The sequence below is a fragment of the Epinephelus moara genome, chromosome 23, assembly GCF_006386435.1.
Source record: "Epinephelus moara isolate mb chromosome 23, YSFRI_EMoa_1.0, whole genome shotgun sequence".
Taxonomy (NCBI): Eukaryota; Metazoa; Chordata; class Actinopteri; order Perciformes; family Serranidae; genus Epinephelus; species Epinephelus moara.
The window spans coordinates 446,148-466,220 of record NC_065528.1 but is presented as its reverse complement, the minus strand read 5'-3'; the positions used below and the strand labels follow the sequence as shown (position 1 = coordinate 466,220).

At 40.7% G+C, this 20,073-nt stretch overlaps 1 protein-coding gene across 2 annotated transcripts in view; it reads right to left on the bottom strand.

Annotated features, from left to right (window-relative positions):
* The window catches only part of tmtc1 (transmembrane O-mannosyltransferase targeting cadherins 1), a 343,046-nt gene that overhangs the window by 36,858 nt on the left and 286,115 nt on the right, over positions 1-20,073 (bottom strand). For both annotated transcript variants that reach the window (XM_050036058.1, XM_050036057.1), the window contains exons 12-14: positions 16,611-16,719; positions 16,235-16,337; positions 6,612-6,747 (exon numbers count right to left, since the gene is read on the bottom strand). In XM_050036058.1, the coding sequence (XP_049892015.1) occupies positions 6,612-6,747; positions 16,235-16,337; positions 16,611-16,719 (348 nt within the window). The remainder of the gene's footprint in view (positions 1-6,611; positions 6,748-16,234; positions 16,338-16,610; positions 16,720-20,073) is intronic.

The following is a 20,073-nucleotide window of genomic DNA, read 5'->3' as shown; positions in this document are numbered from 1 at the left end:
CCGCCTCAAGCCGGTCGCGGCGCACCATACGCCCGCCGCAAGCCATTCAGCACCGCGGACAGTCGGACTAATGGGATGTCGAACCAATGGGCTGTCGAACCAATGACATGGACCCTTCTCTTCTCATCGCCCAGCTAAGTTATGCCCAGCTAAGTGAACACTGGACTTTTCACTGCAACAGCCTTAGACTGAGGAGCATCAAAATCAGGTAACATTAGTCCACACAGCTCTCCCCAGCTGACCTGAAGAGCAGGGAGATCATGTTGGTCACTGGCCATAAATGTGAGGGCAGCCTTCGCAGCTACTGGGCACCCAGCATCTCTGACTGGGAGAAGTGGAGTAAAATCCTCTCCTCTGCTCCCGTTTGTCTGGTGAACACCTCTCCTCTGTCAATACACTCTGCCAGCAATTTAATTATATTGATGCCAGTTGTAACATTTGAATTTTTTAGTAGTTAACCATGTTCTAAGCGGGATAATGTACAGTGAGCCGGTGACAGTTGAAAAATAACTCCGCTGCGCGTCAGGGTTCCATTCCCCTGTCGGGAGTTATTTTTCAACGGTCACCGGCTCACTATAGCCTACATTATCCCTTACGTGTCTACTGTTGTTTGTACTGATTGTACATATTGGTATAATTTACTATGATTTGATGTACTGGGACTGTGCATTCTGGTATAATTATTTGCATTACTATTTGTTTTTTCTTCAGATAAATCTGATAATTGTTACTCGGTCTCTTCACTCATTTATTTAGTATAGTGTCCACACACCTTCTCATTCTACATATACAGAGAGGTATACTGGTGGCTTTACAGCCTACATTTTATTGATTATCTCTGATCCCCACGCTCAATTTGGTCGTTGCAACAGTGCGAGCAACACCGCTGACACTAGGTGGCGGCAAGCAAAAAAAAAACCCGAATCTGTTGCCTCTTTAAATTCAAAATTTTACAGACTGTAGAAGACCTGATGAGGCTCATCTTTGTGGTGTTTGAGAACCCAGTGCCATTTGCTGAGGAGATCCGGAAATCTCCATCCCAAAGGACCTGGCATCCCAGTGAGAGACCCACATTTAAGAGCAGGCTACTGTTTGTCATGGCCGTAGCCAGCTATGAGGTCACCGAAGTCCGGACCTTGTAAAAAATTTCAAAGAGAAAAAAATAGAAGCCCCAAACAGCATGGTAAACATATTAACACACCGAACAGCTTTTATTTTGAAACGATATGCAGCAAGTTATCTGGTGTATTGGCAGTGTTTCCCATACATTGACGAGACTATGGCAGCTCGCCATTGTCTAATTTGTCCCGCCATAGTCTCCAAAAATCGGCCATTTATAAAATGCCTCCAGTAAATCAACGTCACTCTGTAGCGCACCAGCTGGAGCGCCCGAGCCGCGCTCTATTGTGCTCACCTGTGTGTGTGTGTGTGTGTGTGTGTGTGTGTGTGTGTGTGTGTGTGTGTGCGCGCGCGCACATTTCTGTGTGTGTGCGCACATCGGAGCGAAACACCGCCATGCGCGATACAGAGAGCAGAGGAGAATTGTAAACGCGTGACGATGTAGAGACAGAAATGACATGCTATCATGTAAATAAGATAAATAACATAAGGCTATTTAGTTTGTGTAATAAAAGGACAAGGTATAGACCTGTTCTATAGGCCTGGATGCATCTGTAGCGCCAANGTCCCGCCATAGTCTCCAAAAATCGGCCATTTATAAAATGCCTCCAGTAAATCAACGTCACTCTGTAGCGCACCAGCTGGAGCGCCCGAGCCGCGCTCTATTGTGCTCACCTGTGTGTGTGTGTGTGTGTGTGTGTGTGTGTGTGTGTGTGTGTGGGTGGGTGCGCACATGTGTGTGTGTGTGTGTGTGTGTGTGTGTACATGTGTGTGTGCATGTGTGTGTGTGTGTGTGCGCGCATCGGTGCGAAACTCTGCTGTGCGCGATACAGAGAGCAGAGGAGAATTGCAAACGTGAAACCATGTGGAGACAGAAATGACATGCCGTCATGTAAATAAGATAAATAACATGAGGCTATTTAGTTTGTTTAATAAAAGGACAAGGTATAGACCTGTTCTATAGGCCTGGATATGAAGCATCGTAGCGCCAAATAATATAACAGTAGTTTCTAAAGCTAAGATGAAAAAAAAAATAAAATAAAAAATAAATCATCATTTGGTTGGTCCAAAGGTCCCATGTGCTTCCAACACACTCACCTTTATTAGTGATTGATTAGCTGAGATATATATATGTGGATGCATAGGATTGGTCACATGCATGCATTTTTTATTTTTTTCTACTTTTTCAATTTCGAATGAACCTATTTAAATGATGTGTGCAATATGTTTCTTGATGACCCTGATGAAGGCCACAAGCCGAAACGCGTCGGTCAATAAAGTTTCTTTTCCATACCACAAGTGATAATAGCCAAAGTAATAAAAACAGGACAAGAATAACCCGATGACATCACACACACCTGTCACATCACGCTCACGTCTGTCAGCGAGTCCTACTCCACCTATTTAGACAATGGCAGCATTTCTCCGACCACGTAGCGAGCCACAAGCTCCGTGGCTTCTTTCAGACCGATAGGTTTAACGTTATCTCTGTTATTAGAACCAAACGACAGCCGTTGCTGTTTCGGAGCTGAAGGACCAGCGCTCTAAAAGTAACGGATGTCTAACTGATGTCTTGTTTGAAAATGTACTGTTGTGCTCGGACCTTTTGATGAGTTGTAATCCTTTGTGCGTGGGTGGAAAGTACTTCACACAACAAGGAATCTTCGTTTGTAGACTTTACTGGACCTCAGCCGGTAAGTACAGAACATACATTTTTTTTTAGCTTCTCTGCACTGGCTCCCTGTAAAATCCAGAATTGAATTTAAAANGCTGTAAAGCCCTGTGAGGCAAATTCTGATTTGTGATATTGGGCTTTATAAATAAAATTGATTGATTGATTGATTGATACATCTCAATGGCACGCTTTTTAGGTTGGGTTGTGGCCTCTAGCTCGGGTACAGAACAGCAAGCTAGGCTGTCCATGCAGTGAGCCGTGAGCACCGTTCAACATCCAACAACAAACTGAAAACATGGTAATCTTGTTACATTGTCATGCATGCTCACGTGACTCTCACTAACCAATCAACATGCTATATTTAGCAACACATAACACATCTTATGACAGGATAACGGAGGGTCAAACTTAACGTTTGTGATCTGCCTTACACTACGCCCCTCCAGGAGTACTGAGTCCCTTCAGTACAGGTGACTCAAATAAACATGTCCACAAAACTGAAAACTGAAATTACTATTAGCTTACATCACTGTCTTAGAAACTCAAAACAATTACAGTAAACTCCCCACTTTAAGTTATGCCTTAATAAATCAACAGATTAACTTCACAGTCTCTTTTAATGACTACTTTCTGTATCTCTCTGGTTTATGAACTACTCGCCCACTGAAAGTTCTCACAGCATTTTCTGAAATATCTCTGACTTCTTGCCCTTTCTCCTGCGAACACCTTGGAGCTCCATGCTGAGGGGTCTCCTCTGGATCACGTGACTTCAGAGATGCCCCATCCTCTGCTGGATCCTTAGCGGTATCTTCTCGTAGTGGCAGCTCTGGCACCAACGAGGCATCCACTTCAGATGGCTGTATAGCTGGGTCTTGGCACAGCTGCAGCACTTGGCTCCTTAGGCGCTGGACCCATGGTAACATGGTAATCTCGTTACGTTCTCATGCATGCTCACGTGACTCTCACTAACCAATCAACATGCTATATTTAGCAACACATAACACATCTTATGACAGGATAACGGAGGGTCAAACTTAACGATTGTGATCTGCCTTACAGTACTTAAGTATTTGATTACTCAAACAGCAAACAAACGCGTTAGGTTACTCGTTACTGCAAAAAGTAATCAAAGTACTCTAACGCGTTTCTTTGTAACGCGTTATACCAAACTCTGAGCCTAATATAAAGTAACTACCAACTAGAGTGATCCAAACAGATATTAAAATGCATATATTTTTTAGTCAAATTCTTTTCAAATTCTGGACCTCACTAATTGCTAAACCCTGGCTACGGCCCTGCTGTTTGTGGTGTAAACACTAAATGGACCTAGGGTCTAGGTACCGTGTCTCAAAGGGTTATTTTTGGTTCCAAAGATACCTTACCTAAAGTGTTTGGTGGAAACAAGGCTTGAGGTTTCATCTCCTTGCTGGATTATAGCAAACTAGGTTTCATAACATATAAGCGTCTACTGACGTGACTGATTGTTTTCCAGTTGTTTTCTGATTCATCACTTAATACAATAACTGATGATGCAGGCCATGTACTCATCTGTAGCTGTGACTGGGAGGAGCCTCTTGTAGCTTTTGTGTTTCTTTCTTTTGTGTACTTATGCATTTTTTTTTGCATCAAGTTTCATACTGAACCATTTTGGTTTAACTTTTTGAATGGTTCTTACAACAGAGGACAGAGTTAATGACATCCTTTAGCTCCTTCCAGGCCTTTGATTTATCTGTCCCTGTCACACCAAATATTATAAGTTAAGTTCTTCTTTCTCTTTGTTTGCTCCATGTTCGTAGGTTGACAGGATGCACCTATCCATAGTAATTATCACCTCCATGTATGGTTGTCACTTGCTATTCATAGGCAGGATGTATGGTAATTGCTGACTAGAGGGACCGTGCTGTCAGTTTACGACTGATTGGCATTCATGAACATTCACACATGCCTATGATCAAATCAGAGTCTTCCACAGGGTTTATGAATGCGGTGAAGATTTATAGAATTAAGTTTTTTTATGTGCACATCAACTCAAAGATTTACAAACTTTTCATGAATGAGACCAACTGATTACAAAATGTTGATTTACTGCTCACCACAAAGAAAACTACAAAGTTTTGCTGGGAGCAGATAATGAGGGAGTATATTTGACACACAGAGTCTAGTCTATGCCATTGTCTCAAAATAAATCAAATGTGGATTAATTGATGCAAAAATATTACAACTACAGTCTTAAACTAATTGAAAATTCAAATTCTCTTAAAACTTACCCTGAGAGGAACACTCATACATGTTTGGGAAATGCATTTTTTTGCTTTCTACCAAGAGTTCGATGGAAGGTTGTAGACCGATGGAAACTGAAAATCAATATTAAAAACTGAATATTGATGCTGAATTTTTTTCCAGTTATAAAGGCCAAAACACAACAACAGCAAACACTGTGCATCAACAAATACGCCCCTGATATTTTCAAAGTACAACCCCACACCCGCGTTGGCTAGACACGCAACGGCACTCATGGATGCATTGCCTCGTGGCACTTCACGTTACTGTTCTATGTCCCCAGGGCTTGACATTGCGACTGTTTTGGATTCATTTCATCTGTGCGAATCTTCATCAAATCATCAAATTTCATCTGTGCGCCCTCAAAATATAATTGGGAGCACTGGTGCGAGTGTAAATAATTCTTCTGGTGTGACTGTTTTTTCCCCTGATCTGATCGGATTCATTTAATCTGGTTTTCCGTCTTTCCAATTGCGTGAAGGGGCACTCTGAGTGACAGCCGTTGATACCCCCCGGGAATAGAGGAAATGTACACTCCGTGTCCAGACCCATTCACGAATTGGGTCTGGCAACGTCAGGCTACCACTGAACACCACTGTGAATGAAAGAGAAACCTTAGACGATGATAATACTGATGATGATGAGTATTATCATCGTATAAGGTTTGTCTTTTGACCATCCTCTTTCGTTCACAGTGGTGTTCAGTGGTGTTTTTTCTAAAAATATCTTCAACTGAAAAAGTTGTTAATGATAAGTGTACTACACACATACAATGTAATGTATACAGTATAATGTCGACTTTTTGTTGCAATAAAAAAAATGGGTGCTCCCAAAATTTTGCTGGTGCTCCTAACTTTTTGAAGTTAGGAGCACCAGTGCTACCATGTAAAAAAGTTAATTTCAAGCCCTGCCCCCCCTTCACCATTCATGCAAAGAAAACTCTGTTGCTGTGTCGTGTGTGACAAAGAATGGATAAGGAGAGACTCGTTGAGGGCGAGAAATATCCCGAGCTAAATGACCCATAATCCCGTCATTATAAAGGCAATGGCAAAAAACATACTGCCTGCTGAGTCATAATTTTGGAGATCAGCTATTCAGGAGATAAATCATGTTTAATTAGGAGCTCTCTACGCATTGTTTTGAGCTAATACATAGGTGTAGAAAGTTCAGATCTTTCAGTAAAAGTATTAACAACTTTGTGTGGTAGTCTGTTGATGAGCTACAGCATGACATTTCTGGTGTTTGCTAGCACTCTGACACGTGTCACATGACGCACTGCACTGCAGCGGCACTAGTGTTTTCAGCTTAAGATTCTGTTTATTGATTTTTCCTCCAGTTCCTCTGTGGTTGGGATGTGATTCACTGATGTAATGGATTACTTTTCCTTCCTTGACTTTGAATGTTGTGAATGAGCTAACAACCCATTTTAAAGATCATTGTCAGCTTTGCAGCAGTAGGCCTGCAGGTAATACATATTTTTGCTCTATGCCTTCCTCAGCAGAGACATGACACTGCTAAAATATCATACTGTACTCACCTCTTGTACCAAGACTCAGCTTCTTTGTTCTCATTGGAAGATCGGAGCAGGCGGCCCAGGTTCACCATGGCAACATAGTGTGCTGGTTTGAGTCTAACAGCTTGCTGGTAGTGAGCAGCTGCTAGCTCCCCCTCACCTGGTTGAACATCAGAGCAAAGGGGAAGGAAAGGAAGTGGGAGAAAAATTCAGGAGAGGATTAAAGGGATGAACAAGAGTGGAAAAGAAAAGTACAGATTGTAAAGATGTAAGAAAAATCTATTCAATGTATGTGATCAGACTTTTAAAAATCTGCTCACTTAGATTCTATAGCGTTGTCAAACACTGAAAGTATGCAGTATTTATGACAATAACAGTACTATTAACCATAGCATAGCCGTTCATACTTGTGTGGCATCTAGTGAAAATGTCCAATCAGAATAAGTAAAAGTTGTATGGGACACATCCTCCTGCAATATTTAGCACATGTTGTTTTTCGGCCACTGTTACAAATAATAATAATCTTACATTCTGAGAAATAAGTCCATAAAGAATGTGAACTTGTCGGTGAAGATTCTCAGTCATCCAGGTCATGGTAATCGTAAGTGCTAATAGCATAGGCAACTGGACATGCTTGCATTTGTTGAAGACCTTTCGCCTCTCATCCAAGAAGCTTCTTCAGTTCTAAATGACTGGTACGAAGTTGCAGGCTATAAACCCTGTGTGGGTGGGATCCCGTGCAGAGTCGTAGGGGGTCACGTGAGCTCTTAGTTTCAGAGTCGTTAAGGTCACAGTGTGAGTCGTTGACCCGCTTGGCCACCATGTGAGTCGTTAGGCTCAGGTGGGACCAGGGGTGAATGGGTGTGAATTCATCTGGGAAGGGATCCCAAGACTGCATTGTAGGTGGAAGATAAGTAGTGTCGTAAGCCACCTCCTCTGTTTAACGATGGTCGTTCCAGCTTGATGTAGATGGCTTCTTTTACTCCTCTTTCAAACCATCTTTCCTCCCTGGCCAAGATGTGCACATTGCTGTCCTCAAAGGAGTGTCCCTTCTCCTTGTTACGGTCTCCGGACCTTAGTACATTTATTTTCTGTGTTTAATGTGCTGTGCACGTCATTATGGGAATTATTCGGCCAGCACTTGTCAATCATTCATGTGTGTGTCTAATTGTCTGCTCTTCTGGAGGGAATCCCCGGCGGACCACGCCTCCAGCCCGCTCTCCTCTGCTGCTATTCAGTGTTCCCCCGCTTGCTGGTCGGCCGGCCCCCTCGCTGTCGTCATCGGTTCCGGCCAATCACCGCTTCACCGGCCCCTCGTCTGAACCTTTAAAAGCTGCACGGAGTCAAGAACAATGGCGGCTGTGATTTAACCTGAGCAGTCCGCCTCCCTCCGTTTGTGTTTTCAGCTGCTGTAATCTGTTCGTTGTTGTTGTATCTGGGAATCTGTGGGCTTTAGGATTTAGCTTTGTAGCCTAGCCACATATCCTTTTCACACACGTAGATTGTTCGCCATATGGTACACTAGCTTTATGGGTGTCGGTGTGAGTGTTGTTTTGTTTGATAGGTAAGTGATAGAGCAGACAGGCAGATAGCCTATGTTTTAGTTTTGTTATTCTGGGTGGCCTTCCACCACAGTTTGTTAGTTGGGGTGTTTATTTTGTTGGTGACAGGTTAGAGTTTTGTTTTAATTGTTTTATGGTTTGCCATCACCCGCCGCCCTTCCCTGAGTTTGTTATGCTGTAAATGTAATTCACCGCCGAGGCTCCTTTCTTGAAGCCCAATTTTCGGGTTGTGTTGCAGAGCCTGCGAGCGTGCTTTCTTTTTGTGTGCCGCTTTTTACAAAAGCGTAGCTTGTATTGTTTATTTATTTTGTGTATGAATAAACGGCAGCTTGCCTTATTCACTTTACTTTCATTGTTTGGTTTTATGTTACTTCCCTTACCCCTAGACACATACTGGGTTGTAACACTCCTGTAGATGTAAGTTTCCTGTTCAATGTGCACTGCACAGTCTAAGAAGGGTAGACTGTCTCCTCTGACATCTCCCCAGATGACTTCACACCCATTCACCCCTGGTCCCACTTGACCCTAATGACTCACATGGTGGCCAGGTGGGTCAACGACTTACATTCTGACCTTAACAACTCTGAAACTAAGAGCTCACGTGACCCCTACGACTCTGCAAGGGTTCCCACCCACACAGGGTTTATAGCCTGCAACTTCATACCAGTCATTTAGAACTGAAGAAGCTTCTTGGATGAGAGGCGAAACGCCTTCAAGAAAGGCAAGCAAGTCCAGCTGCCTACGCTATTAGCATTTACGTCAAGAAAGAATGTTTTTTTTTTTTAGTCACATGTGTGTTTGCATTTTCTGACAGGCTATTATATCAATCAATCAATCAATTTTATTTATAAAGCCCAATATCACAAATCACAATTTGCCTCACAGGGCTTTACAGCATACGTCATCCCTCTGTCCTTATGACCCTCGCAGCGGATAAGGAAAAACTCCCCAAAAAAACCCTTTAACGGGGGAAAAAAAATAAATAAAAATATAGCCTCCAGTTATTTTGATTTGTAAAAAGTTTGAACTGCATTGTGGTGTCTTTCCTCTGACCTGTAGCTCAGAATCACTATTTTTGCTCCCCCTCAACTATAGACAAAACTGGCCTGTTTAGGACAGTTTCCAGACTCCAGCATGCTTCCCACTTAAAAAAACAAGTTTTTCAAGTTTAGTCCTGCACCTCTAGCCTTCTCTCTGCATCTTTTCCCCGTTGCTGTCCACTCGTCCTCAGCCCCATCACCTCAAACTTCCTCATCAATCCTCTGTCTGACCATGCTTGTCATAGATGATTCCCATATAAGAAAAGTCCAAAGAAAACACACCAAGTGTTTTTGATTTCCTGGCGTGACAGTGGCTGAAATTATGGAGAAATGCATCAGCCTCCTTGTCAAATATCCTAGTGCAAACAACGTTATAATTCATGTTGGTTGCAATTACACCAAGCAAAGGTCTGAAATCTTAAAACAAGATTTTATGAAGCTTCTAGACTCTCTTGAAGATGTGTCAGGAGGATTTTTATCTTCGCCCCCATTCCTCCTGTTAACCAAACCATCAGTCACTTCAGTAAAACTCTTTCATTCTACAACTGGTCTCAGTTTATCTGTGCAATGCACAATGCATTTTTTTTATTATCCACAACTTCTTTTCTTTGTGAATCATTCTTCCATCTTTAGATATTATGGCATCCATCCCAGCCCCCTGAGACATATTTTAACTGACATGTTTTACATGGTTTTTAACACTCTGGGTGCTGACCGACAACTTTTGAATGATAAAGCCCCAACTGGCCACTTCCGGTTTCTAGCTGAATGACAACTTGCTGCGCTGCCACTGCCTTGACCTCCACTGTTACACTAACCAGCTCCAGCCTATTTCCTGGCGCTCCCCATCTCTTACATCTTCTCACAAACAACTCCCTCAGTACAATAAATAGACTGCTCAAAAAGTCCAAAGCACTATAAAGGACTAAAAACTTCAACCATCCATATTCTAATTAGCTATAGAATAACATAAGGTTATTCAAATAAAGCAATTAATTTTATGTCACATACAAACCCATATTTATATCACCTACTACATGTACTGTACATTAAAACTGGCTCTTCTCAACCCTCACAAAGAAGTCCTTTTTAATAACTATATCTTATTTCTGCACATAACCTTGATTTTATGCTTTTAACTGAAACCTTGCTGGACAAGACCAGTAGTGCAGGCACTCTGATTGAATCAGCCCCTCCAACTTATGATTTTATTAACACCACGAGGGAGGACAGAAGCAGTGGCGTAAAGTAGTTACAATGGGCCCCAGTGCATGCTATTATGAGGGGTCCTATTACGCCCTAGTTGCAAGTTATGAAGCACATACACACACACAGACAGTTTTAAGTGTATATATATTTTAGCAGCAGTGTGTCTTACTGCCGCTTTTATGTTACATCCACTTGCAGATACTTGATATTGGACACATTAACATACATATTACACATCAATTATCATTGCATATCTGTATAAGACAAATATACAAAAGAAAATAGGAAATTATCAGTTTAACTTGATAGTTTTTTATTGGTAAATTATTGTTTTTAAATAGTTTATGTAGAATAAGTTTATAATTTGTTTAAGATTGACACTGGGCATGTATGGAAAATAGCATCATTTTTGTTTTAATGCGAGTTCTTCTTTGAACACGGGCGTATTTCCAGGTGGCAGTCGGGCCCCTCCACCCCACAGGCCCCAGTGCAACCGCACTGCCTGCACTGTCTATATTTACAATCCCCTGGACAGAAGACAGGGTGGGATAGCAACTGTATTTAAAGGTTCAGACGATTGCAAGAAAATGTCACAAGGTAATTTTGTCATAGGAATACCTCTGTGCTATCCTTAAATGCTCACCTTGCATTCTTCTTGTAACTATTTATAGCCCTCCAAAACACTATATGCACATTTTCTCTAGGAGTTGAGCAAACTCTTATTTGCAATCTGCAGACTTTGATTTCTTAGTAATAATTGGTTACTTCAACATTCACCTCAACCTCATGATCTCAACACACTATTTGATATTTTTGGTCAATGTCAGCATGTAAAGGACAAAAACAGCCCTGATGTCAGAGTTCAGCCCCATTAACAGATACTTTATTAGAAATAGTGCAACACCTTAATTCTTGCTGTCTTGACAGTCTGCCCACTAACTTTTTAAAATGTTTCTACGGTTACTAAAACTCAGTACAGTGATACATTAACATGCACTGTGAATGTCTTACTTCTGTCTACACCTTTCCTTTATCCTTGAAAACTGCAGTTGTTAAGCCCTTGTCACCTCTACCCTCAGTAACTTTCGACTCATCTCAGATGTACTCTTCTAAAGAAGGCAGTTTTTAATCAGCTATCAAATTAACTCTAAATTACTGTTTTGAAAAAATTAAATCTGGTGTTTGCACCTATCACAGCTTAGAGACAGCTCTGATAAAGGTTATAAATGGTTTTCCTTTTCATAGTGATTCAGGCAAGACATCAGTATTAGTGTGTAATTGTAATCCTCTGAAACAGTTTTAAATAGGCTTAAATCATACTTTAAAGATCTTGTCACTATTGGGAAGCACAATTCGAAACACATGCCCCTGACCTGTAGTCTTCCTCAAGGATCAATTCTCGGCCTGCTTATCATGCGTTGCCCGCTTCTGTTCAACTTGTACATCCTACCACTTGGCCACATCCTTCAGAACAACAACCTTGCTTATCATTGTTATGCTGATGACACCCACATTTATTTAGCTCTTTCACCAAATGATTACAGTCCCATTGAGTGATTATGCAAATAAATAACTGGATGTGTCAAAATTTCTTGCAATTAAACAGCTAAAACAGAGGTAATTTTATTTGGCAACAAAGAGGCTGAAATTGCTGCTCACCTTATGGATAAAGTATTAAAGACAAAAGAGCAGGCTAAAAACCTTGGTGTTTTAATTCATTTTAAGTTTTAACAGTCATGTAAGAGCAATGACAAAATCAGCATTTAATCTCATTAAAAACACAGCCAAAGTCAGGAACCTCATGACAAAATAAGACTTGAAAAATAGATTCTTGCTTTTATATCAAGCAAAATTGATTCTGGCAGGACTTGCAAAAAAGACCACCAGTTGCCTGCAACTTAATTAAAATTCAGCTGAAAGAGTTCTGACCAAAATCAAAAGGACAGCCCACATCACCAAAGTTTTTAAATCTCCACTCTGATTTCCAGTAAGCCACAGATTTTCTTTAAATTCTGTTACTTATTATTATTTTTTTTAAATCTCTCTATTGAGCTGGTCCTAAATATACAACTGACATTCTTGAGCAACATAACCCTGCAAGACCTCATAGATCACTGCTAGTGGTGCCATGGGCAAAATCTAGATAAGAAGAAGTGGCTTTTAGTCATTATGCTGCACATCAATGGAAACAATTGCCTGATGGTCTTGGTTATGCCCCAACCATTGCAGTTTTAAATCTACACTAAAAATTTTATTATTCTTGAGAACATATAGCTAAATGTGTTTAAAACCCAAGGTATAATTATTATTATTACTGTTATTATTAACTATCTTGCCTTGCCTTTTTTTCTTGAAACACTGACTTTAATCTTATGGCATTACCCCTTTATTCTCTAATATTACAACTTTTTCCTCAGAGAACACAGGTATGTGGAAATTGTTTTGAATGTGCAGAAACTTTTGACCATGAGCAGAAATCTTGCTGAGCATTAAACACATAAAAGCTATTAAAGTCCAGGGGTTATAAATGAATTAAAATGAATTCATGTGTCAATGATGTGAATATGTGGCACATGTACATTTAAAGAGGTTAATTTCCCAAACAAAAGACATAAAAGATGATGCACACATGTTTATATTTGGATTTTTGCTGCCTGAATTTTGTGTTTTCCCCTCACAAAATTGAAGACAATGAAATGATGACATTTATACTGTGCATACATATTCACAAGAATGCAGGAAATTAAGTTTTTGAAACTTGAAATTTCCTTGGGGAGGGCCCCAGACTCACTGCTTCAAATGTAGCCCCCCACTATTGGCTATCTTTAGCTGTAAATTAATATGAGTAATATCTGTTGTCCACAGTTTCTTTATACTGTGAAAACTTCTCCTGCAGTTCATTAAAGACATGCCGATACATATGTTGATAAATCTGCAGCCTCTGATTTGAGAAGTCAAGTCAAAGCACAGTGACATTATGTATGGCTGTCCTCTATGTTTACCCTCATTAAATTACATGCAAATGACACCAGGCTACGATAAGATAAGATAAGATAAGATAAGATAAGATAATTTAAGATAAGATAAGATACACCTTTACTGATCGATTGAAATTGATATTTATAGAATGACTTATCTGTTTATGTGAGAAACACTGGATAAGAGGGGTCCCTATACATGAGCAAGTCAGCTTCCATTGCTGAACAGTGACTATGAACCAGGGTTCTTGAACCACCAGCGCACAATTTTATAACCCCCCTATATGTTTAGAATATATTGTTACAGCTAGCTCGCAAATTAACTGTTTTCTCCATGTTGATTTTCCCTTAGAAATGGCATCATTGTCTCAAATTTAACAAAGTTGGCTGCACAGCTTGTCACCATGAACAGATTTGCGCACACCAACAGCACAGACAGCGCTGTGCACACAGATTTTTGGGAGCTTGTGCTCAAGCAAAAAACAGGGCAACTCCCTAATAATTACTAATAAAAAAAGCTACATACAGTAGCACATCTTTTAGTTATATTTATTTAGGCTAATTATTTCAATAACCTTACAGTCATGCAGAAAAGGACATGAACTCGTCTGAACATTGGTTGGGACACTTATCAAGTGTGTGGCTGGGGGGGTCAGCAAACCAGCCAGCAAGAAGCAAAAAGCCTTGCACAGTTTCTTCCAAACAAACCATGTAAGTTGAGTAATGCTGTTGCATGGAGATAATGTTAGTTAAATGATGACTAATTAATAGATGCCACTATATCAAGTTAAGCTAGTTAACAAGAATACTAATGTTATTGTTACCTATGTTAAATCACTTGCTAGCTAGTTTCATGCTAGGAATAAACCCACTCCTCCTTAATTTCTGCGCAGAACTTGTGCTCACTATTGCTTTGCACATATTTTTTTAATCTTAATTGCCACAATAGAAAGAGCAGGGTCAAGGAGGAGACAGTGGACCAGAGGCCAGCAAGGATGATCATGCAGGGTCTTCACAGGTGAGAAGAGAATATGACTGGCTGAGAAAAGTATCTAGGGCATAAAAGTGACTTTGCGATTAATTTCCACAGCTATGTCACCACTACTATTCTTAATTCTATTTATAAAATTTGCTTTGCACATTTATTATCTATATTATTGCAATAGATAGTAGAGAGACAGGGAGAAACCAGGCAGGTATTTGGCACTTAATTATCTGGCTACTTACCCTGTAGATGCTTGAGGGTCATTCTGTGTCAAACTCAACCAGTTTGGCAGCTAAAACTTTAGATTTTGATAGTATATAATTTTAAAGAACTAAAGTCGGTCCCTGGTGCTGTACTGTGGCTGTTTGTGGTAACAAATATCGCGAAAATTTGAAAGGAATTGGCGATTAACCAAACTGGAAGAATCTCGTTTAATCNTGTGAGGCAAATTGTGATTTGTGATATTGGGCTTTATAAATAAAATTGATTGATTGATTGATGTGGTTCTTCAGCCGCTAAGGAGAGGTGCAATTGAATGCGATAGGATGATAAATCACTCAATAGACCTCTATACAATTTGTCCCCCTCACTTCTGAAATGATGGCTACGCCCCTGTTCAGATGTTTTTAAAAGTGGTTGAATTTCACAGCAGTTACAAGCAATGCTGAGGCTTAAGGCAAACATTATCATTAGCCCCTTTTACACTGCCAGATTTTCCGCTAATGTTGGGCCGTTTTGCCGGCAAGCTGCGAGCGTTTAGACACACAGAGCCGGATTGGGGAGTTGATCCGAGGTGCCCAACCACGCACGCCCTCCTTGCCCTCTCGAACGAAGAGGCCATTAACCGTCAGATGAAGGGGATGGTGAAGGATGGGCCAACTTACGAGAGAATCGTGGAAGGACTGACTTGCCGCAGCTTCCCTCCAACGTCACTGTTTACGTCACACGCTGAGCTACACGTTTTGTTACTTGCTCACGCCCCCCATTGCCCCGAAAAAGGCGCATTCTGTATAAACAAAAGTAGGTAGGCTCCCCGATTTTGTTTTTATACTGCCAATGCTGAAAGAAGACTGATTGGGCTTTCCTGCAAATTTGCATAATGTCTGTTTAAAAAGGACTATAACCTGGCTGTCCATGAAGGCAGGTCACAGGGAGATGTGGATGCTGCTCTGGAGGGCGCTCGATTTGTGTGTGTTAACTGTGAAGTTGAAGAGGCATCTGACACTAAAATGTCTCTTTATATACGCTTAAAGTCTCAGTAAAATGAAATCAACAAAGCTATGAATGTGTAGCATCTCCGTATTGACAGAGTTTAAACATTTATATTTTTGTGTGTGATATACGCAGCTAACTGATGATAGCTCAAGTGGGTTGTCCACAGTCTGGTTTTATACATCTGAAGAACCTCTATAATAATGAACTGCTTGGCAACCAGACCAGGCTTCTAATTGAGACATGCCTTTATTTGTCAAAATATGTAACCACTCCGGGCTAGTCAAAGGAACTGGGTGTTTAAATCAGACTGGGCTTTAATAAAAGTCCACATTTTTAAATCCAAAAACTGTGTCCTGTGTCTTGCTGCTTGGTCCATTTTGTGACTCTATGAAAGTGTAAAAAACAACAACCACTGAACATTATTGGCATCTTAGAAGTAAAATTAGGGCGTATTATTGTAGATTGTACAGGTGTATCTAATAAAGTGACCACTGAGTATTCCTGTACAAAGAAAAAGTTCTTCCAACATGACAGGGACATCATACAGATGTTCATTCTTACTAATTAAAGTATATCCCAACTAGAGGACTATGGTGTTAATGGGAGCTTGTGTTTACCCATAACCCCCAGGGCCAGAGAGCCACTAGGTTCAACTCACCCGTATCCACCAGAAAGACTCCGTAGTTATTATGTAGGTCAGAGCTGTCTGGACAGTTCTCTATACCTTTTAGATACACTTCATTGGCTTCAGCAAAGCGTTTCTGTGGAAGAATGCAGATGAAACGAATACAGGATTGAAACAGGAACACACAAGACAAGGTTTCAGGAAGCTGCAGTGTGTACAGCTGAACAGGCTTCTCTAATGTTTTAGTATTGCTGTCTGCAGTGTGATTCATCATCTACAGCTACAGCTAATATGATTCCGGAGTTGTTATGAGTTACAGTACACCTCCAGTGTGGTACAGACATATGTGTGTGAGTGTGTGTGAGAGAGACAGAGGGAGTGTCCTCCTTGTGTTTTTGGGATGTGTCACCTGCTCAGCATAGAGTGATGCCAGACTGGAATAAGCATCAGCAAAATGTGTCCCAAAGTGGATAGAGTCCTTCAGCAGAGTCTCAGCCTCTTTCTCCTTCCCCTGGGACCTGGAACACAGCAGCAGTATCATCTTCAACATCATATTCACCATCATCATCATCATCATCATCATCATTAGCAAGAGCAGCAGCTGCAATATTATCATATTCTCACCATCACCATCATCATCATCATCATCACCAGCTGCAATATTATCATTATCATTCTCATCATCATCATCATCATCATCATCATCATTTGCAGGAGCAGCAGCTGCAATATTATCACACTCTCATCATCATCACCATTATCACCATCACCATCATCATCATCATCATCATCATCATCACCACCAGCAGTAGCAGCAGCTTCAGTATTATCACCATCACCAATCCCAGAAACTCTCAATCTGAAGATGTAGTTTCTCTGGATGGCATTGCTCTGGCCTCTACCACTACTGTAAGAAACCTCGGAGTAATATTTGATCAATATTTGTCTTTTAACTCCCATTTTAAACAAAGTTTACAGACAGCTTTCTTTCATCTGCATAATATTGCAAAAAATTAGGCCTATCCTGTCCCAAAATAATGCCGAAAAATTGGTCCACGTTTTTGTAGGCTGGATTACTATAATTCCCTATTGTCAGGTAGCTCTAATAAGTCTTTGAAAACTCTCAACTCTCTTACAAAGCTCTAAATAGTCAGGCTTAGAGAGCTCATAGAGCCATATTATCCCACCAGAACACTGCACTCTGAGAATGCAGGGTTACTCCTGGTTCCTAAAGTCTCCAAAAGTAGAAAAGGAGCCAGAGCCTTCAGCTATCAAGCTCCTCTTCTGTGGAATCATCCTCCTGTTTCGGTTGGGAGGCAGACACCGTCTCCACATTTAAGACTAGACTTAAGACTTTCCTTTGTGATAAAGCTTATAGTTAGGGCTGGCTCAGGCTTGCCTTGGACCAGCCCCTAGTTAGGCTGACATAGGCCTAGTCTGCCAGGGGACCTCCTATAATACACCAAGCCCCTTCTCTCTCTCTCCTTAGCATGTCACTAACTTGGCTTCTTCTCCGGAGCCTTTGTGCTCCACTGTCTCGCAGGTTAACTTGTATCGCAGCTACGCCTGGATGGTGTGTGGTGGTTGTGCCGCTGCCGTGGTCCTGCCTGATGCCTCCTATGCTGCTGTTATTATATTATTAGTCATACTTCTACTGTTAGTATACACATATGACTATTGTCACATACATATACTATCATATATTAATATATACTTACAACATATTGTGCCACAATTACTGTTGTTGTTATTATTATTATTATTATTATAATATTATTACTTAAATTGCATCTCTCTCTGGCTCTGTCTCTCTTTATGTATCATTTTGTCACGTCTATTGCACGTCTGTCTGTCCTGGAAGAGGGATCCCTCCTCAGTTGCTCTTCCTGAGGTTTCTACCAATTTTTTCCCTGTTAAAGTTTTTTTGGGGGAGTTTTTCCTTATCCACTGTGAGGGTCCAAAGGACAGAGGGATGTCGTATGCCGTAAATCCCTCTGAGGCAAATTGTGATTTGTGATATTGCGCTTTATAAATAAGGTTGATTGAGCTGTCACTGTCACCAGCAGTAGCAGCAGCTTCAGTATCATCATCATCACCACCACCACCACCACCAGCAGTAGCAGCAGCTGTAATATGTTCATACTCTCATCATCATCATCATCATCATCATCAGCACCAGCAATAGTAGCAGCAGCTGCAATATTATTATACTCTCATCATCACCATCATCATCATCATCATCATCATCATCACCATTATCATCATCATCACCAGCAGTAGCAGCAGCTGCAATATCATCGTACTCTTATCATCATCATCATTATCATTATCATCACCAGCAGTAGCAGCAGCTGCAATATCATCGTACTCTTATCATCATCATCATCATTATCATCAACATCACCAGCAGTAGCAGCAGCAATATTACCAAATTAATTAACATCATCATTGTCATCATCATCATCAATATCATTGTCATCATCATCAATATGATCACTGTCATCATCCTCATCTGTGCAGTCAATATCATTGCTATCATCCCCATAAGCAGCAGCAGGAGCTATATTATTATGCTCATAGTCATCTTTGTCACAATCATCATAACAAATATTAGTAGCAGCAAAATGATACTTTAAATTAAAGCCACAGCTACATGCTTGTAGTTCTTCATTTCATGTATATACAGTTATACTTATGGAATTTATTCAAGTCTACAAAAGAAACAGCACATCACAGGCATATAGACAAAGACAAACAGACAAACACAGACAGACAGACAGACAGACAGACGCACACACACACACGCACACACACACACACACACACACACACACACACAAGCACACATACACACTATGAGGGGTGAAATGTATCAGCGAACACACACACACTGCATTCACTGCGTACTTGATACGTGTACATTACGTCTGCAACCATCACCGTGTACTTGCTTCACGTGCACTGCGCGTGCATTCACCATGGACTTGTTACACATGCAATGCGCGTGCATTCACCGTGTACTTGTTACACATGCAATGCGCGTGCAATGCCTGCACACGCCTAGACGTGTGGTTATTAGATGTGCGTGCGTAGACACGTCGTGATCGCAGGGGGGTCAAAAGTGTCAGCGCGAAGCAACAACGCGTCGTGTTACAGACGTGTGACACATATAGGCTATATATATATACTGTATATGTACATATATATATATATATATATATATTACACTGTATTCTGATTGGTCAGTCGCGGCATTCAGAGGTCTGATAACTGTGTAATGACCGTTGCTATGTAGCCCAGCGTTGCTAGGGACGCTGCCCTGACAAGGAGATTCAGCTGTTGCCGGCAGTTTTTTTTTTCCTCTCCTCCCGATTTAATTAATAAATCAATAAAAATCGTATAATTAATCAATATTCTGTCTCAGATTATTTATTTAACTGATAATTTGCCGTGTAATAATAATAATCTATCTATCTATTTTCTTTCCTTGTTCAGCCACTATTTTTAACACTTCTACAACAGATCATTTGTTAGCCTATAATAATAGGATACTTGCAGCTTTATATCAAGGGGAACAAATTGTGTCTCATGAAATTGTTATTTATTATACCTACTTATACCTACTTATTTCCACAGCAGTTGGGGTGCTGTGTGTTGTTGCCTGTTCCTGCCACAAGGTGGAGTCTGGGGTTTGTGAGTCAGTGCCATAATACCAGACTGTATAGAGATTTTAATTTTTATTTTGAATAAAAATGAAATCTCACGTTTCCAGAGGATGGTTTCACTTCAGATTGATAGTAGACCACCTCAGAATGTCACACACTAAATTTCATTTGATTCTGATGTAGAATAAGAAAAAAATAAGAGCCTTC